Raw genomic sequence first — 20528 nt, 5'->3', positions numbered from 1 at the left:
CTAGTGGTCCAGAGGCTGAACTACAACATAAAAATGAACGGCTGGAAAGAAAGTTGACATTTTAAACCTTAATTAAAAAAAAATCGATACAGGGCTTTCGAATATCGATACAGTATCGTGAAATGAAATATCGCGATATTTCAGTGTATCGATATTTTCTTACACCCCTGCTCAGTTGTTAGAGCTGATGTGTAAAAAATGTCCCCTTTTCACAGCTTAAGAATAATTGACAATTTTGTTGCTCAAAAAATTAGAACCGTGTGATAAATATAAATTAAAAACCGAATGTATAGATGTATAGATCGCAAAAATAAACACCTTATATTTCCACAAAATTTGAATAGTTTAGCTTTTTTTTGCATGTATAATTTTGTCGTAATTGTCTGTTAATGTGCATAATGTGCTTTTTTGTCTGTTAGCAAAATATCTCATGAAATTCTGGACAGATTTTAGTAAATCTCTCTGAAAATAGTCAGGAGAACAACTATAGCTGATTAACAAATGGCTTCCACAGCTAATCAGTCTTAGCAAACACAAATGAGGCTATAACGTAACCGTTTTATTGAGCTAAAATGTGGCGTAGTAGTAGCTGAGAACCATCTTGATCTCCCACTTCAAGCACTAAAAATTGTGCACGTTTAATTCAAAATGTTAGCATTCAAGTAACGGGTGATATTCATTCTGTTTGAGATGTTCCTAAATATTTATTATGCTTTCAATAAAAAAGATTATTTAGTTTAAAAATTGCTGCGTTTTATTTATTTATTTATATTACAATTTAAACACTGAACCCTTTTAGCAAATAAAACTGTAGAATTGCATAAGAATATTTTTTTCCTTACTCATAATACATTTCTACATTTATTACAAATGTGTGAATTAAAAAAAGTCAGATTATATTGTATTTATTTTAAAATACACTGGTCATGTGATGAGATAATTAGTATAAATTAAACAGTCAAAATAAAAAAAGAAAAGACATAATAGATTTATTTAACAGAAATTATGTTATGTTGTTTAACACGTGCTTATTTTACCTGTTTTCTTTCTTTGGGACCGTTTTTATTTTTCAGCTACGTGCTCGGCTCTGCAAACCAGACGTTGTCAGCAGAGGTCCCCAAAGAGCAGCCCGTCACACTGGAGTACAGAGGCATGGTTGAACAACAGCTCGCTGAGGTAAATCACTGCTGCCACTTTCCTTTGTCTGCCTTCTCTCAGGTGGTCTTGCCAGAAGGTAAAATGTGGTCAAACAAAATGAACAGACTGTTTTTGTGTTCAGCCCAAAATAAAATGCAGCGCTTGAAAGTCTTAAACAGAGGTTTATCTTTATATATCAGATTTTAGATTGTATCTTCATGAACAGTTAAGTTTCTATAATTATACTTTTTTTTTAGAATAAAACAGCATTATATTAAAAATCTGATCCACAAATTCTACCAGCTTCAGCACGAGTCATCCTCCTCTGATTTGCATTGTGTTGCTCTCAGAGCTTTCTAAATGCACAGGTTGTACCAGCATCAGGATGACATCAGCTTGGTTCTGGTAAACCCATGCTGCTGTGGCGGGCAGACTTTTTTTATTTATTTATTTTTTTGTATCAGACATTACCTCATCTGTCTACCAACGTTTCCTCCCTACTTGTTCATTTTTTTAAAGTTATCGTCATAAATCAAAACAAAATCATACTGTGTTTTTTTTATCCACACCATATTCATTTTTATAGTTATGTGGATACGTTAGTTTTAAATCACTTTCTATTATTAGTGTCAAACCTGTTTGTTTTTAATCCCTTTCTCTWCTCAGACTTTCAAATTGATTTGTTTAGTGGTGACTAAATTATCTTAATTGCTCTTTGTTTAGCGGGGGAAATGGCACCGATTGTCCAGTAGGTGGCGATGGTGTGCAGGAGTACCTATCGCTCATGCTATGGGTCATGGGTGCATGTTGAGGAATCTTTGTTGGAGGGAAAACCTGTTCTTGACACGAAATGTCTTTATGCTCGAACTCACTGTCAATCTAATATTTAGCTTTCCTTGGCTCTTTATGTTTGAACCATTGTGGAAATTGTTGGTTGCAACTTTGAACAATGCCTTGTAGTTTTCTGTTTGACTGAAAACACATTTATTTTCTTAATCACTGTGAAATATCTTTATTGCTGTTTCTCAACATGTCTGGTGTTTTGTTTGATTTGGCTTCTTTCCTTTACATTTCCGTCACCTGAAAAAATGAGCTATTTCAATGGTTAGATTCTTATCTATTAAACAGGTAAATAAAATAAAAAAACAGGTTGTTCTGCTTTCAAAACAAGAGCACACAAAAGAGATTGTTTGAGCGACAGATCGTGTACTTTTAAGTCTGGAAGGAGACTTTAATTAAAGCCCATGTCAGCTTTCTGTCTTTGACTTTGACGGATTGYCGTTTAAAAGAAAAACTTATCTTTGTTCCATCTAAACAAACAAATTAGAAAGACTCGTGAGTTCATCTTGCACAATAAAACTGTCATGTCCAGGAGTATTACAGTACCATTTGTTGCTTGAGCAAAAAGATTTATAGGAACGCAGATTAATTAAACGTCGGGACAAAGACACATTGTTTTGGGTTAAATTGTAGTTACTACCAAAATCTAGCCAGTTGTTTTTGTCTGTGTGATTAATTATTCAAACTAAAGCTATGCATAAATTGCATTAATTTGATTAGTTTTATAATAATCACTTGTTAGCCCGTGGTGGTCTCAAACAGGATTATATTGTTCCATTTATTGTGTGCAAATTGTATTATCTAATTTGCTAAATTGTCAGACATCCAAAAGCTGATCCCATTTTAATTATTCAGAACAAAATCAAAAGTAGAATCACTCATTTCAAAAACATGCATGGAAATGCACAAGGYTTTTTGTAGCAGCAAAACTAATTGTAGTTCTGTTTGTGGTTAAAGCTCCGTGATGGTCAACAGGTGGCTCACAAGCTCACTTATACGATCCGCAAAGTGTTAAATTATTCATAAAGCCGTTTTATGCGAGCGCTGGTTGCAGCTCGCCTCAATAATGGGTTGTCGACAGAAAAGCTCAGCTCCCAGCATGTGATCCAGCTCGATGTATACGTTAATAGACGGCGACGAGAGAACTTGCCACTGAGCGTTTTGGCGTGTTGTAGCCGGTTAGTCCAGCAGAACGAGAAAATATCCCAAGTTTGAGTATCACAATCACAGCCAGGTGCAGGCGTCGAGTTGACGTGAGGGATTAGTTTCAAATGTCTTCCTAATTTAGGTCAATATTTTTAGATCAGATTTTAGTCCGTCTTTAGTATCAATAAAAACTTCTTTCTGAGCTTTGCGTTGTCAGAAATGAGCTCCCAGAGTGGTGATCTGATGAAATTCACGGTTTGTAAATTCCATCTCCTGTGAAAGTGTGAGGGTCCGCCAGGTATTTTGTGACCGTGTGCAGTGATTAAACTCCATTTCAAAGAGGCCTACAATCCATCAGGTAACAAAGACTGAGTCAATTCAAGAGCAGAAGAACGAAAAAGAAAAAACAAGACGCCAGTTTTAAGGTCACACCTCGTGAGAAGATTAATGCTGTCCACAGTTGGATCATTTATCGCTCGGGGGAGTCCACAAGGACGCAAAATCTGTTGAATTCCTGGTGAGAAATAGCTCACAGTTCTCACCTTCATCTTTTATTTTATTTTTAATAAGACAGTTGACAAAAACCAGCCGTTTTTATCACAACCTCTAAACCTGCAGTTCAGACCTGTAGACCCCTGAGTTAACGCTGTGGGGCTGAACACCTGTGCCTCGGCTAGTCCCAACAGTTCGTACGCTGAGATTCATGTTGAGGCCTGATGACGGGAGGAAACGCTGCAGCAGTAGGCGCATGACTGAGTTAATAAATTCAAACAAGTGCTCTCTAAGATCCCAAYGAACAGAGCACTGATTTGCAGTGGTGCAGACACAGTTGTAAAATGAGTTTTTCTGAAGAGTTTTTTTTTGCCCTTTGGAGCAGGAATACACTACGAAAGTCTTAACTGTTGAAATGATTGCTTCATATTTGTGTCAGATGAAGTTACTCAAATTGAAACCCTGTGGGCTTTTTCTTCAGGCAGTGAATTACGGCAGTTAGATTAAATCAATGTAATGCAAATGTATTAAAAATAAGTTAACTTTTGTCTAATTTCAGATTTATTCAGTGTTTCACTCAGTCACAACACTTCTCAGTCAAGAGCAAAAAGTGAAATTTTGTTTAAGACAGCATGTGATAGTCGTGATAAGATTTGAAATGTTTAGTTTATTTTGAACAATATACAGAATCATTTTATGCAAAATATAGCAAACAAACAATAAAAAAAGAATCTATTAAGAAAAATAAAATATAATTTAAAAAGTGCAGTATTTATTGAAATAAATAAAACTAATAAGTCATATTTATCAGAAACATGGTTAAAAGTTTGCAGCATATGCTTGTGATAAATCTGCCGTGAGCAAATTTTAATGACGACGCCTCTGATTTACTTTTAATAAATGCTAATTTTCAGATCTGACTTCAAAATAAAAAGTGATTCTACATATGAGCTTTTTCTTTCTTTTACAAAATATTCGTGAGCCAACATATGAATGGAACTTGCGGTAATCAGTTTGCACTTTTGTTATTTTATCCAAAAAAAAAAAGGATTCAGAAATCCTTAACATAACAAATGATTTAAGCTGTAATAAGGCAGATATGACCCTTTTTTGTCAAAAACCACATTTGTGAGTCAGTAAAAAAAGTGTTCTTTAGTTATTAGTATCTATTAAAAGGTGGCTGTATTTCTGTGAGTGCATTATGTTATTYGTTTGTTCTGTACCTGATGACTGATGCGTCATTGATGGACTTCTAGACACCTAAATGTTTAGTTTTTTTTATTATTTTCGGCATCTGCACTCACTGAACTGTTTCCCTCTTCCACCACCCCACATCTAACCACTTATCCTCAAACATCTTCTCTTCTTTTTTTGTTCCTCTCCTCTCCATTCCTCTTCACTCCTCTCTGCCTTCTTCCTCTATTTGTTGCCGCCTTCATTTCCCACCTGTCTGTTTTCCCCTTCATTYGTTTCCCTCTGTCATCGTTTTTTCCCTTCGCTGCATAACTTAAAATTTTTTTCTCACCGTTCAATCTTCCCATCTCAAAACGTGCCTCTTGTCTCTATCCCTGACCCTGACCCTTCCAGATGAAAATGCTCGTCATGTCCATGGCGCTGCGGCTGGAGGAGATCGAAACCGGCCTTCAGGAGGAAAGCAACAAYGACGGTGGACATTAAACTCGGCAAAGAAAAGGTGCTGCTGTGTGGATTTTAAATCTGGACTCCTTGCCCTTACCTTACTTTACTTCTTTCCTAAAGTGTCACAACATTTTTCAAAACTGAACATTTTGTCCCAGTTTCACCTTCTACACACACACACACACACACACACACACACACACACTCCTTCAGTTCACAGCAACCACTGGGCTTTGTCCTGATTACCAGCAGTGAAACAAAGACNCACACACACACACACACACACACACACACACACACACACACACACCTTCACTTCACAGCAACCACTGGGCTTTGTCCTGATTACCAGCAGTGAAACAAAGACTGCCCGTGCTTGTGATCAATCATGTTGCCAGCTCGGCGCTCGTGGTGCCGTCGTCTCTCCAGCTCTCTATTCGGAATGAAATGAGCGCCATGAGCAGAATGTTTTATTTGTTCAGGATCTCATCAACCAAGCTGCGCACTCAGCACAATGCAGTATTGATCTGCCCACCTCAGGCCACACACATACTTTTTCTTTGTTCTTTTTGTTAAATGTTTAGCATGTGGTTTACAGAAACGTATCAAATATTTACCTCCAAATGTCTTATTACCTCGAGATCTGATATTTGAAGAATTTGTGTTAAAACAGTAAAAAATATATTTTTAATTAATTCACTTAGAGATAGGCGCATTTCTAGATAACTTTACTTCTAAGAATTACCTGGGATTTTATTTGTTTTTGTCACAAGCTTCCATTGTGTTCTTTTTAGCACTCTGTTGCTTTGTTTTTGTTTATTTCAAGCATTTTTGTGTAATAAAGTGCTAAACTGTTTCCATCGTTTATGATATTTTTTTATAATTCATTAGTGTCAATTTGACATGACAAATTAAAACATGATGAATATAATCTTTTGAAATATGTCTTTTTGTCCCTAAGATTGCTGAGGATCAGCGGCTCATCCTGCTTTGTTTGGTAGAAGTTTCTTTTTGGATTTGAGGGTTTAAACAAGTTTCTTAGGAGATGATTGTGTATTAATGYCCAATTGTTTGTTTACTAGCTGACCTGTAATGTGCCTAGCAACACTTTCTACCAAAGCAGAGAAAAGCAGCTCCACGCTGTACCGCCTGCCCTCCCTCATCCACGAGGTTTCATCAGCCTCCCAGAACAACAACAGGAAGAAATGGCCAACCAGCACGCTGTATCTGAGGCCAGGTTGCGATGGCAACTGAGAGCACGTGCTATGCTGGTTGTCTGTTGCCATCTCGTCATCGCGTTCGCAGACCCCCCCCCCCCCTCACCACCACACACACACACACACCCACCTCCTCCCCGCTCATGCCACAGACAAATGGGAGTGGTCCTGTGTGAACCCTTCCCGACTCTAATCCCTGCGTGTGATGTTTTTCTCCCGCTCTGACTCCGCCCCTTGTCTCTTTCCCCGCCCCCCTCTCTACAGTTTGCCCCACCCTCAGCTGTTGTGGGGGAAAAACAAATCCAAACAACAACAAACAAACCGCGTGGCTCTTGTTGTTCCTGCTGGTGTGGAGAGGTCCGCCTCTCGCTGTGGGATGATTCCTTTGTGCATCCTGAGGTAATCGATGCCAGCTGAAAGTCCAGATGTGCTCTGTTTGACTTTGTAAACAAACAAACACGATCATACACTCCTCATTTGTTTTTTTGTGTTCAGACAAATAAAAACTAAAAGCTGTTTCAGCACCTCTCACCAAATGGGACCTGAGCACATTTAGACAGTTTTATATACAGGCATTGCACTGTTTGCTGCAATAATTGCACCGGCGTCTCCTTATTCAGCCCCAAAGTCTCAACCAATCATTGCCACCCAGACCAAATTAGACACACGCATCAGTCAGTACGTCTACATGGACTCGACAAGCACTCTGGGACAAAGAATAAATAATGCAGCCGTGGTGTCTGAGTGAAAGTCGCCTCCCCTTGTTCCCTCCTTTTCACCTTCCCTAAGCAATAAGGAAGCAATGTTGCCATGGAGGCAATGAAGCCTCGGCACGCTGGCAGCCAATTACAACCTCTCCTGTGTGAAGCAACGGGCCAATGGCAGCAAAGAGTGATGCTGCTGCTGACACAGACACTGAGATCCGATTGGCTGCTCTGCTCTTTGATTGAATTTCTGATCTTGTTTTCGAGAGGAAAAAACATCTCAAGGAGTGCCACCTGTGTGTGCCAAGTTAGGAAATGTTTTTTTTTTCCTCATACTATTAAAATAACCACTGGGTGAGAATGATAATTCTGTTTTAGTGRGGTGATAAAACTTAGGTTTAATGTTTTGTTCCAAACTGAAGTGGAAAAAGTAAAGGCTGTGATGCATGTGTTTAGCATTTAGWTATTTGATTAACATTAGCTTTGATTATTTAGTCAAATGTTCTGTTTTCTGTGCTTAGTTAGGTTTCTCATGACAAAGAGTTAACTACTTACCAGTTCCTTATAACACTAATGACCAGTTCCTGTTTTAACTCTATCCTTATCCTTGCTTAACCTCTTTTTGACTTCTTTTTTCTTTTTTTGCACTTGCTGTTTAGGCATATTGCAAACCCATTACACTTATAAATATACAGTATTTGATCCTCATTTCTATTGGAAAAAAAACATTAATTCGAAGATATGTAAATGATCTAGTTATTGTCTTRTTTTAACTTTGCTGAATTCCATTAAACCAACCATTATCTACTGCTTAAGCAGGGAGGCCCAGACCCCTCCTCAGCCACTTCTTCCAGTGGTTCCAAGGCGTTCCCRAGCCAAACAAGAGAGATAARCTGTCTCAATTAAGGGGTTGCAGCCCATATAGACCACACCCTATGTTGGCCGTAGGCCGCCTGTGTAGGCTGCATAAACAGCTGTGAAATGAGAAGGTCTAGYCTATAAATGACTATATTTGTGTGACCACGCACTGCCCTTTTACCGTTGGCGTTATGTTTTATATCACATGCCTTCTGTTGTCTTTTCAATGTATAACTTCACAAGATTCAGTCTTCAAAAACCTTAAACRTAAATACATAGTCATTTGGGTTTAGCTCCAGTATCGGTACTTGTATTGCATTTTATTTAACATCTCGTTGCAGAATAAATTCCATCAGCTAAGTTGCTAAACATACATTTAAAAACAAAACCTTCAGTTTGATTTAAGTTTTCAAACTCTGCCACAAAAAAAGGAAGAAAAATCTCAGCTGTCTTCATTTCTTTTGTTTAATTTGCTGATGGCTCAATGAGTCCTGGGATATTGTCGGTTGCGTAGGATACTCAGATGCAGCCTACATTTTCGGGATTTTGTTGACTGCATTCATCGGCCGCATGAGTAGGGACAGCCTGCGTTGTGGCGCAGTGACGTCACTGGACGACAAATGTGCCCTATGTCGGCTGCAACCCCTGAATTCAGACACGACCATTGCCTCTCCAGCATGTCCTGGGTCCTCTAGGTCTCCTCCCAGTCGGACATGCCTATAGCACCTCCCTAGGGAGATGTCCAGAAGGCATTAGATTTCCAGACCACCTCAACTGGCAGCTCTCGACGTGGAAGAGCACCGGCTCTTTCCGGAAAGCTGAGCTTCTCACCCTAGCTCTAAGGGAGAGTCTGGCTACCCTGTAGAGAAAACTGAGTTTGACAGCTTTTGTCTGAGTTCTTGTTCTCTCGGTCACTACCCAAAATTTGTGGTAGCTTTTATGTGAGGGTAGGAATGTGGAAGACTGGTAAACAGAATTGGCTTGGCTGAATTTGAGTGTGTTTAATTACATGATTGGTTGTTCAACACTTGTTTGTGCCTAAACTTTTTAAACCTGTCTAGTGTAATGTTTGTATCTCACTGACTAAACAGCTTGTTCTCTAACTCGTACATCTGGAGTCTCGGATTTCCCCAAATTAATCAGTGGAATCAATGTTACGAGGTYTTAAATCTGGGGAAAAACTGAACTGTTGAAACTCTAAAGTCGGTGATGAGCCTCAGCCTTCTTTTTTCATTAATCACCTTCATCTGTGTCTGTGATTGATTGAATGCAACGTTGACCAGTCAGTCTGACTGAATAACCCAAATCCCCTTTGAGTGCCCCCTACTTTGTTAGAAACATCTGCTTGTTTATTTTACCCCCGCGTCTTTGTTTGCAACAAAAGCTGCCAGGTAGCTGACCACTCCTCATCCTCAGCCCGTGAGAGAGCTGTTAAGGGAAAGACAGCTCCGCGGCTCCACGAGGCTGACCCCGGTTGCTCAGGTTGTTTGTGCGTGAGAGCATCCCCTGCAGTCGTCACCGTGCTGCAGGTTAATCTTCTGTTTTTCTCAGACACAAAGCCTTCGCCCCACTGCCAGCGACACCCTGGTGAGAGCTTGTGTGTGTGTATACAGTATGTGACGAGGAGGGGGCTGAAAACAAGATTAGTGTCATCAGGATCTAAGCCTGAACAGATTGACAGAAGTAAAGTCCTGCTGGACAGTAAGTGGTTGGTTGGGCAACACATTAAAAGATAACATAGGTCTTTATTTTTACACTAAAAGAGCCGACAGACTGATATGTCAAATTTTTGTGTCCCAATTGTTACCAAAGCAGCATTACAAATCATTATGACTTTCTTAAAGTACGTCCACTTAGGGAGGAAGTGTTTGGATAAAACTCCATATCAGTGGATGGGATTAGACAGGTGTGACATTACATGTACGGTTCTCCCTGTATATGTCCTTTTAACTGGAGTATTTATGAYTGCAGCCTGTTTGTGACATTAGACCTATGAGGGATTTTGACCAGCAGTCCACCTTGTCTTTGATAAACAAAAGGCTCTGGCTTTAATACATTTTAGGGCCACGTTTGCCCCTACGCTTTTATCAGCTTAGCTACGCAGATTTAATCTGACATGCCTGTTTTTGTCATCCCGTGCATGCGTTTGAACCCCCCCACCCCACCTCTTTGTCTCGACATGCCAGTGTCACCCAAAGATGTTTATTATGTGGCTGGGGGAGTCACAGCTGAGTAGATTAGTGTCTGCAGTGTGTGTTGCTAAAAAGGGAGTGGTTCTAGTATGTGTGTGTCAGTCTTAAGAGTCCTTCAGCTGTTGAAAAGGAGTGGTGGGTTTCTTTAACCACCAGAGGTGTCCCGTGGGAAATGTTTATGGCATGTGGGACAAGTGGCACGTTTTAGTTGYAAAGTGATATGGATCCTCCCTCAGCGCTGAAGCCAAAACCTCATTAAGTCCTYCAGCAGCTGAAAGCATTAAGGAATAAATGATAGACCTCAGGCTATATAATTTGCACTTGAATTAATAAAACTGCTGGATTCTGTGAACTGAAGTGGATTATTTCACACTATATTTTAGAAATGTCGCTAATAAGTGACTGTCCTCATGATGTGCAAGAGAAACAGCCAGCTGATGCCATTTGAAARACCAGACAGACACAAAAAATTCATTATAAATATTTAAAATACTTTATACAGCATAGAAATCTCTGAACAATCAAAAAGCAAAACCATTCATTACAAAATCGTACAAAAGACCTCCCCGAGTCTGTATCAATCTCAGTTAAAAACAGGAAAAGAGTTACAAAAAGACATAATTTAAAATGTTGACAGCACAGTTTGACTCATGCAAGCTTTCCTTTCAACAGGAAGAAATTCTACAGTATTTAACAGCGAAAAGCCTCGTATGTGGAAGCCTCTTTTTTTTTCGCAAAAAAGTCATCTCAATTAACATTTTTTGAATTCCATTTCATACAAAATGGCAGATGTGACGAAGTGTTAAACTTATTTACAAGAACAATTTCCTTCACACTCGCAGAGTGCTTTTGGCAAATACTCATCATTGCGCAGTTAACACTTAGAAGACTATTGCACAAGCTAACAGCATTAAGACAAAAACGAAGTCATTTATTTCCAGGGATGTTATATGACACTAGTAGCACTTCTTACTCTCATTCCCCTCAGCCTTTTGGCGAGGCGGATCGGTTTCATAAGGCTTCTGAGGCTTTTGATGCTCTATTTTTATATTTCTAACTTTAAAACTGACTGTCAACTGGAATGTTCTTCTATGAGAAAAAAAACCCATATATAACTAAGACTGTTACAGTATGAGTTTCTCCATGGGTCTGAAATAAAGTGGAATTTTTGTGTATAAAATGTTAGGTACTAGTGATAGTTAATGTTTATAAAGTGTGAATGTGGCTCTACTCTTGGTCCTCTGCTTCATTGTGGCAATTCTAATGTCTACACTTAGACATGGCAGTGCTATGGCACGATTCACACAAGCGCACCAAACTAGACTCCTGTTAAGCAGTGATGCTCGACTAATGCAGTGAGGTAAAAAATCATTACAGCTGTCCCTAAGAGTTTTGGTTTTCAAGGATAGTGCAGTGAGCTTTGTCACCTAGCCGGCGTTTAGGATACAGTGCTAGCCGGCTGGAGGTCAGTGACTATTATACAGAGTTTTCACAAAGACGAAACATTTACACATATAGTCAGGGTTAGGGTAGAAGTTGGGGCCTGTTAGCTGGTGTGAATCAGTTTGCGGCTTAATCTGAAACCAGTTGCAGCAAAATTACATAAGCGAGTACCTTTAACTCGGTCTATATTACATGTGTGTGTACATAAGTTGGCAAGGCCGATATTACAGGATGTCCTCAGTCAACTCTGTATTTAGGACACAGTGAGAATTAGTCACTGCTCAGGAATCCCTTTCAAATCTCATTTCATAACATGTAATAACAAGAGGTAAACCGTGTTCAATTTTTACACTTTTGTCCTTTTTTCTTTCTTTTTTTTTTTTTTACAAAAAATTGCGTCATAAAAAGTTGTCCGGCAATAAAGGGACAGTTCACAATTCAAAAGGCCACTCTGGAAGACCTCTCCAACTTCAATAAACTGTTGAGAGGGACCTTGAGTTTAGTCTTTTTTTCTTCTTTCTTTTGTGTCATTCAGCAGAGGGTCTTAAGTGCACCTGAAGCACACAGGAGAGTTTTCAGAGGGTATGGAGGCGGGGACACAACTTCCTCTACACATTGCTGTGGTCGGAATTCAAATGGATCCAGCTGGACCTTCTTCTTCAGCATGTGTCCAATTCCCATAGAGGGGAATTTGCTGCGGTGTGTTGGGCTCCCTGGATCACTGTTCCTGCTATTGGAGGGAGGACTGAATGCTGAGATGGGCTTAAGAGGACTAAAGGCAGACTTTGGAGGGCTAAAAGCCGAGCTTCCTGGAGGGCTCCCTATGGTACTTGGAGGGCTACCACTGGTGTCCGATGACCCACACATATCTGATGATAAGACTTTCTTGGGCTGGGGGTTAGCAATGAGAATAGGAGGACTTGGGATTGTGGCCTTTTTCAAGTAAGATGAATCCGGTTGGAAGGCCGAGACGTGGCGTGGAGGTGACAGTGTACCATTGGTCAACTTGTACCAGGGCGAAGAAGGCACATCTTCAATTTGTTCAGCTTTGGCAAGGGATCCAAAAGAATGCATGCCAATCGGTGACGGTGCTGGAGGAGCAGGAATGTTGTGTTCCGGACTTGTGTTGACTGGTGGGAGGGTGGCAAGGCGCCTTCGTTGCTGTGGAGCATTGGGAAAAAGAGGATGGATCTCCAGATATTCCATGGAGGACGATGCAACTGTGCCAGGTGGTGCTAGAGGTGATTTACGATGCCCCACAGTTATTGACCTTAATAGACCTGAAAAGAAAATGGTGCATTTTAGTTGATTCWTTTTTTTTTAAAGTACACTCAGAATTTTTGAGAATCGTGCAGTAAAAAAACTGAATGAAAATGGGGGAAACTGGAACTACTAGTACTTTTAGCCATGGGGCTTACATGTGAAGATTTTGTGTCAATAGTTTGACAATATGTGCTAAACAGGTGTACAGAACAATCCGCCCCAGGTTTAACCTCGTAAATACCAGCATATTTTAACTTGCTGGTTCAAAAAGAGCCAGGGGGCTTTCTCGGTATCTTGTAAAGATACATTTCAGCTTTGCCTGTGGGTTTTGTCTGTTGTAGGTGTGTTTTTCAAGACTGTGACTTGACAGATTCTTTGATTGGAAATCTTAGTTTGGCTTAATTCCAGATTTCAAACTTGCTTCTGTGTAAAGTTATCTGAATCACTTAATTTGACTATAACAACTTATTAAGGGTTATTGTAAAATGTTTGTGTTTTTGCACCACAATTGACTGTTAAGTTGTCCAGGATGTTTCCTCTCAGGCAGTTGGATGAGTGGGTAGTTGGATGGATGAACGGAGGGTTGAAAGGATGACGGGGAAACTACATGTGTATGAGACAGGTCATTGCTGTACAAGAACGTGCATGCTCAGTCTACCTACCCTATGTGAGGGGAAAAAAAAGGCAAAACAAAACAATAAAATAAATCAAATGGAAGTGTTTGAATTAAATGTAATGTTCTGCATTTGTAAGAAAAAGTTAGCTTTTCTAACCAAATGAAATGGATCTTTACCTGTTTTGTGTTTCTTTTCCTTGTTGGCCCCCTTGCTAACAGCCAGGTAGATGGGCGTCTGTTTTGGGGGGATAGTGAGTTTGGAAACGTGCTTCCTCCACTGGGTCTGGAAGTATTCGTTATTCTCCTTTTCACCTTTCTTTTTCTCCTGAAGCTGTGATTCCTACAACATAAAGTGCAAAAGATTTTTTTAAAGGGCTATACCTGTTATACAACTTTATTTTATAGCCTTATGATCCTTCCAGAAGACATACTGTTCAGTCTTTTAATAGCATGTGATGGCACTTTACTTTTAGGTATGTGGCAGGAATAAGGTGCAGTCATACTAACCCTGTACTCTGTGGAGAGTCTCTTCAGTTTCTTCTTGAGAAGGTAGTAGACAGTCAAAGTGTGGCAGGCACGGTTGCAGAGGACGGCACTGAGCACTTCACTATGCTTGTAGCCCATTTTCTCTGTCATATGTACTAAAACTGTGTGGTTCACTTCTTCAATGTGCATCCTTAAATACAAAAAAGATAGACAGTTGATGTTGAAGTATGTTAAAGTTGTGGTGATACAAACTGTCAGAAGGGTTTTGAGGTTACCTTTTGAGGTATGGTGTTCCTGTGTTCTTGTTGGCCAGCTGCAGCCAGGAGTCGGCCATCACCTGATGAATATTTGGACGCTTGTTGGGGTCTGGCTCTAGAAGCTTCTTCAGCAGACAGATGGCAGCTGAGACAAGAGAGGGGAAAAATAAATCTTACATTGCTTTCATTGGCTTTCTGCCACTGATAAAAACTCAGGTGAAACAGGTCATTACAGGTTTCATAAATCATTTTGGTTTGCCACATATTAGCTCCATGTTTTATGATCACTTCTCGATCGCTGCCTATAATCAAATTTCTCTCACCACGTCTCTCCYGATCAACACATAACTTCTCAGCGTAATCACTGTAATCACTAAGTACTTATTAAATGGGTTAAGCCATATCTGTGTTTGCATATTAGCAGGTAAGTCTGTTGTGACATGCAGAGGGAGCTAGCATCATAAGAGTGTCACAACTAATAATGAGATCACAAGTTTTCCACAATTCTTTTCACAATCCTTCAGAAAATCTTCAATCAACTGRAAAACAAATGGAATTGATCTTGCATCAGGAATTTTGCTGGAAGGTCTTTGTTTTCGTTGGTGTAATCAGTTCCCATTTTGCTATATTTTTGCTTCAATGGAAATGTGGATTTTCTTAAGAATTTTTTACAGAGTGCAATTAATAAACAAGCATGCAGTCTGATCGCTCAAAATAGATTTGCGATAMTTTTATCTACTGGTAATTGTTTTCATCTGTGACATTATAAAGATTACTCTTAGATACAGCTTTTCTCTTCTCTCAGGATTTAGCAAACGTTAAAGTTAATAAAGTCAGCAGTYGTATTTTTTACCTGTGGAGAGGGAAGGGGGCAGAGGCTTCATCTCCTTGTCCACCATTTTCTGGTGCAGTGTTCGAAGGTTGAAGGGCTCCACCGTGAAAGGGAGCGTTCCAGTCAGCATTGCGTACATGTTTACACCACTGAAAGATGCAAATTGATTATTAAGCTATGCAGCCAGTTAAAAAAAATGTGTTAAGTTTCTTTAAAAAAATGAAGGTAGTGAACGTACATGGACCAAACATCCACCTTTGGCCCATAGTTCTTCCTGGAAAGCAGCTCGGGAGCAGCATAAGCCGGGCTGCCACACTGAGTGCTGAAGGGGTCCGAATATCCCAAGATGGAAGCAACGTTACTGAGGCCGAAATCTGAAAAAGGGCAGAGGAGTTATGAGTGTCTGTCTTATTTTATTTTACTGTTAATTCATTACAATGAAAAGATTAAATATACAGGAAGAGCTTGTGAGGTTTTATTGCTTTTAACCTTTAAATCTATTGAGCAACAGCAAGGTGAAGGAACTGAATAGTTTTTTACTGAAACATAACTGATTTATGAACTAACTTACTTAGAATATTGGATGAAATAAACATTCAAGATCTTTTTACCTATGAGCTTTATGTTGTCCTGTTCATCCAACAGAAGGTTTTCTATCTTCAGATCTCTGTAAGATAAAGGAAGAAACAGAAGCTCTCAATGCTTGTACAGTCAGGGTTTGTCTAGGATATCCTAGTTAAGCTGTCATCATTATACAATGCAAAGGAAGGGTCAATGTAATCCCTCATCTCTGCTAACCCCAACACTAAAACAACCCTGCCTTTGTGGCTCGCGCTGATTGATTTTCTTTATCTTTTGTGTCTACAGATCATTCCTAAGACTAAGTAATCCTGTTACATGTTTATCTCATCACRTCTTGACAGAAATTAATTTCCTGGGCATTGASTAAAATAGGCTTTAATATCTCMAGGAAAATAWAAAAAATTGATTTGTGAAGTTTGGGTTAAACGTAAGTTAACCCGGAATGACGACCATGCAGTTACTGAGCAGTTATTAYATGGTACATCTGACCTTTCCTGTACATTGTTGCACACAGGATAGACCTAATCCACACTTTAACAAAGAGGGTCATGTCTGACAGAGATCTTTGACTTATAAACAACATGAGGCTTTCTCAGTTTTGGACAAGACAGTGATGTGGAGTGCCAGAAAACACGTTTGTTCGTTTGTGTTCACCTGTGCACCACGCCGAGCTTGTGCAGATGCTCGACGGCCAGCACCAGCTGCCGGATGTACTTTTGAGTCTCCCTTTCCTCCAGGCACTTCTGGTCATAGATTCGGTTCATGAGATTCCCGCCTGGACACAGCTCCATCACCAGGTAATAGCTGTTGTCCGTCTCCAGGATGTCCAGCAGCTGGGCGATGTTCGGGTGGCAGATCATCTGCTGAATTTGGCCCTCCCTCCGCAGGTTCTTGATAACGTATGAGTCTTTCCTGGCCTTCCGCTTGTCAATTACCTTCACCGCCACCTGGAGAAACCGTGRAAAAGAGAGAGCAAGAGGATGAGAAGAGACCGTAAAAAAGCATGGACTTTGGCAGCTGAGATTTATGTCTTAAACTCTGTGCTATATGGTACAAGTCGCACATTACTGCRTCTGTTAAGATAGGATTTCAGATAGTCTTAGTGTAACAGGTGATGAGGTAATACAGGGTGCATAACTCCGCACTGACCGCTCCCAAACAGCTGCTCTCAGTGTGGGGCTACGTAGGCGCTAAGGCCCCGAGACTGTGAAAGGGGGAGGAGTATTTGAGAGAGCCAGAGAGGTTACTGAGCCATCRTAAAGAAGGAAAACAAACGTTATTCTAGATGTTGAGAAGGTGCYGAAACCAAACGCCCCCATTTGYTTCGGGGTTAAGTTGGTGCTAAAAAAGTACGAGAGGCCAAGACAAAAGGAGAGTCAGAACTCAAGTCTGTTATTATTTTTCTTTGCATTACTCCTCCCAGGATATATGTCCCTGCTTGTGTCAAGAAAAAAAAACTTGTCCTCATAAAAGCCAAAGTCGTGTTCTTTATTCAATGACAGACGCTCACGGATAATTGCTTTCAATAAAACAGTTGTCTCCTCTATTTCACCCCCTACATCTCCTTGTGTCCTGTCTAGACTGGGTTCAAGAACATGGCTAACGCGCGTTACAAATCATCTCAAGGGGACCTCACAGACATGGACAGGCATAGCAAGTGAAACAAATCACCATATCCATTAACCGTGCCGTGGAAAACGGTGCCTGCTCTTTCTTCTGCCCTTCAGCTCATTTTTATGTCTTGTCCTTTGGATCATTTTTTCATGTCCTGATAATTGATTCACCTCTGAAAACCCTTTATTTTTTTCTTGCTGTTGCTAATTAAGCCTGGCTGTTTGTGCATGCACGCCTGTGAGTGTGTGCGGACAATGTGCCGTCACTTGACAGTTACAAATGGCCCCCTGTTTACGCCAGTTGAATAAAGGGGGGGTCGTGGGGGAGATTGCTGGCCATGTATTTACAATAGTGAATATGAGGAGGGGTGGGGTTTAGAAGGGGGCAGGGGTGTGCCCTGCCAGGGGGCTTTTGGAGGAGTTGTTTATCAGACACCCCTCAGACAGAAAAGGGAGGTACGTTGGGGTGGGGGTTCAGGGGGAGGAGGGGGTGTATGAAGGCGAAAGTGGGTTACAGACATCAAAAACAAGCCCATGTAACCTCCCCAACCCCCTGGACATGATAGTATCATCCCTCACTTTCATTAAAGACACACCAGCATGTCCTCGGCACTAAATCCACACTACCTTTCTAGTAAAGCTGGGAAAASGAGGGAATCTTGGGGCCCTGGTTCATTTCCTTTGCCCCTAAATACCCTCTTGCCTGAATGAACCCACTGCCCTGAGCTCCCTCCCAGCGCCTGTTGGACGCCTGTATGAGAGATGTGCTTGGCTGTGGGGTTGCCACTGTTTGCATCATCCTCAAACAAAGGCTGTGAGGAAAGAAGGGGGGAGAGAGGGAGAGGACTCTTTTTGTCCCCCTTTCTTTAACAGCAGAAAGAAGGGAATCCAGATATTCAGACACATTCTTCATTCACAGGTATTTCTTTTGTCCCCCCCCCCCCCACCCAAATATATATGTAGACTTCACGAGTTGAAACAAGCTGGCAGAGGGAGGTGCTTGCTTTTGCAAAGATGCAAATTACCTGGCTGCTACCCAAAAAAAAAAAAAAAAACCTGGAGTGGAGGAGAGACAAAGGCAACCAGTGGCCATATCAAAGCCTCCTGCGCTTGCAGAATCCTAATGAGGTCCAAATCCCATTTATCAACGCCACGATTTCATATGCAAGTAGCGGTTCTGCTCCCTCATAGGCCGGACAATCTCCCCCTCTGTTCCTATCACAGCCCTGCGCGCCCACAGAAGGTGAGCTCACCACCCAGCAGCAGCCCGCAGACAAAGCAGATGTCCAAAATACGCACAGTGCGTGAAGGTTATCACGGAACCCATCAAAAACCAAACAGACACATATCTCTGTTTTGTTCTCACGCAGTCATGTAAATATTTTCATTAAAGCGTCCCCGCTGTGGAGAAACTRGAGCTCAACAGCTGGTGGTGCAGCAGGAGATCATCAACAAAGACTCTCTGCAAACAGGAGCCGGACACTTTCTCTGACTAACCGGACTGACAGCTGAAACCATAATAAAAACTGATTATTTAAAAAGTTCTCTTCTTTTTTTAGGGGAGCATAGATATAATTTATTGTCCAGCAAGTGACAAAATGTCTAAAAACAAACAAAAATGTAAAAGTCAGAATGCACTTCCAGATATTTAGGAAAAGTTCACATATTTAGGTTAAATTTCTTGAAATAAAAATAAGAAAATCACAAAACTTGTGTGAAAGGAAGAGGGGGACAAAAGAACAACATTTCATGCTTTTACGCACAGTCGTGGCGCAGTCTGCTTACCTTTTCACGCGTCAAAACATGGAGACCCTCTCTAACTTTGGCGAACGAGCCCTCTCCGAGCTTCCTGCCGATCAGGTAGTTTCCGACCCGTTTGGTGTGGTAAAAGTTCTTGACGACGACCTCCTCCGGACCGAGCAAGGACTCCGCGAGGATTTTCTCYTCCGCGGGATTGCTCGGGGTCTTCTCCTCCTGCGTCCGGTGGCTCATGGTCGCCTTGTCCGGTCCGCGCGGGCGTCTCGGCTCACCTGTCAGGCGTCTTCCACAAAAGAAGACTCCCAAAGCTCTGCCTCTCGCCCGCCTWTGGGTATCCTATTAAACGCTTAAGGTCCGCTCAGAGTGCGTAAAGAGGACAAGTGAGGGAAGCTGCGGCTTTGCGCCACCTGTTCACCCAAAGCATCCAGAGAGTGCGCTCAGCAGGTTCTGAGGCTACTTGATTAGATTATTRATGGCTCAAGGAAAGAGAAAGAGAGATGGGGGAAAATAGTCCGTCTTAAATGCAAGTGTCAAACAACAACACAACCTGTGAGGATGTTTTCTAAATGAGGCTCAGCGGGAGGCAGGATCGTCTCCAAACACGAGCGTCTTGCTGAATGATCTTCAGGCAGCGTGTTTTTCATTTTGAAGTGACTTTCCCGGTCCTCTGGGTGGGCGTTTCCTTGGTGTGAGGGGAGGAGGAACAAGATGCTGGTGGATTTGAACCCAATCAGCTCAGGGGCGGGCGGAGCACATGTGAGAACAAGAGGGGAGAACAACTACCGGTACCACCGCCCCGCCGCCGAGTGCGTGCGCGCACAGACTGTACAGGCACAGGAACAAAGGGTTCATTTAGCAGAAGGACAGGAATCACCACTTACACAGTTAGTATATTCGGTTAAACATCATTTCTTGGGAGGCCTGACTCACGTCCTTTTTTTGTGCTGCACATGTTCGCATGTTCTGCACACCAGAGTACATTTTTCCCCTCCCATTACAAACACACTTCTGTAATAACGTCTGCTTTTCTAATATATAAATGTCTCAATTTTATATCCAAATTGTCACTATTATCCAGTATTATTTGTTGTTTTGGCCGAGCTTTCTGTGGAGGCGCAAAACAACCCCAAGACAAAGAACCATTAGAATTTTGTCAGTGCGTTTACTTGTCTAATTGGGTCGGTTTAATTACTCAAAAAGCAAACCAACCAACCAACAAAAGCAGAAAAATAAAGCTGAAGGGTCTATGACTGTTTTTAGAGGGAGAAGGCTATTGTTTTTGTAATATTCAGTTAAAATTAGTGCAAAATGTCTTCTTCAGCTGTCTTTACAGGAAACTTAAACTCAGTTTAACAATCAGATTTCGAGTTTAAATCTAATGTGATTCATTTATTTAGCTAGTTTCTCGTTTGGATAACTGACACACACACACACACACACACACACACACACAC

At 41.1% G+C, this 20528-nt stretch overlaps 2 protein-coding genes across 3 annotated transcripts in view; one reads left to right on the top strand and one right to left on the bottom strand.

Moving 5' to 3' along the window:
• Positions 1-5469, top strand: part of mis18a (MIS18 kinetochore protein A) — a 9722-nt gene extending 4253 nt beyond the window's left edge. The window contains exons 4-5 of the mRNA XM_014003247.1: positions 1074-1176; positions 5203-5469. Coding sequence (XP_013858701.1) covers positions 1074-1176; positions 5203-5292 — 193 coding nt within the window. The 3' untranslated portion in view covers positions 5293-5469. The remainder of the gene's footprint in view (positions 1-1073; positions 1177-5202) is intronic.
• A 5225-nt stretch (positions 5470-10694) lies between these two features.
• On the bottom strand, positions 10695-19754 carry hunk (hormonally up-regulated Neu-associated kinase). Of its 2 annotated transcripts, none has more exons than XM_014003245.1 (9): positions 19102-19753; positions 16358-16650; positions 15733-15788; positions 15360-15495; positions 15143-15270; positions 14308-14434; positions 14054-14222; positions 13724-13886; positions 10695-12947 (listed from the first exon to the last, which is right to left on the bottom strand). In XM_014003245.1, the coding sequence occupies exons 1-9, from the start codon at positions 19306-19308 to the stop codon at positions 12199-12201; spliced, it is 2028 nt and encodes a 675-aa protein (XP_013858699.1). In that variant the 5' UTR covers positions 19309-19753; the 3' UTR covers positions 10695-12198. The 2 variants fall into 2 exon arrangements, with proteins under 2 accessions (XP_013858699.1, XP_013858700.1); XM_014003246.1 differs by lacking the exon at positions 10695-12947 and adding an exon at positions 12955-13593 and having other exon boundaries at positions 19102-19754.
• Positions 19755-20528: the final 774 nt, after the last annotated feature.

Source organism: Austrofundulus limnaeus, unplaced genomic scaffold (assembly GCF_001266775.1).
Source record: "Austrofundulus limnaeus strain Quisiro unplaced genomic scaffold, Austrofundulus_limnaeus-1.0 Scaffold17, whole genome shotgun sequence".
NCBI lineage: Eukaryota > Metazoa > Chordata > Actinopteri > Cyprinodontiformes > Rivulidae > Austrofundulus > Austrofundulus limnaeus.
Note: the sequence above shows the minus strand (reverse complement) of the source record. Positions and strands in the feature narration are given on the sequence as shown.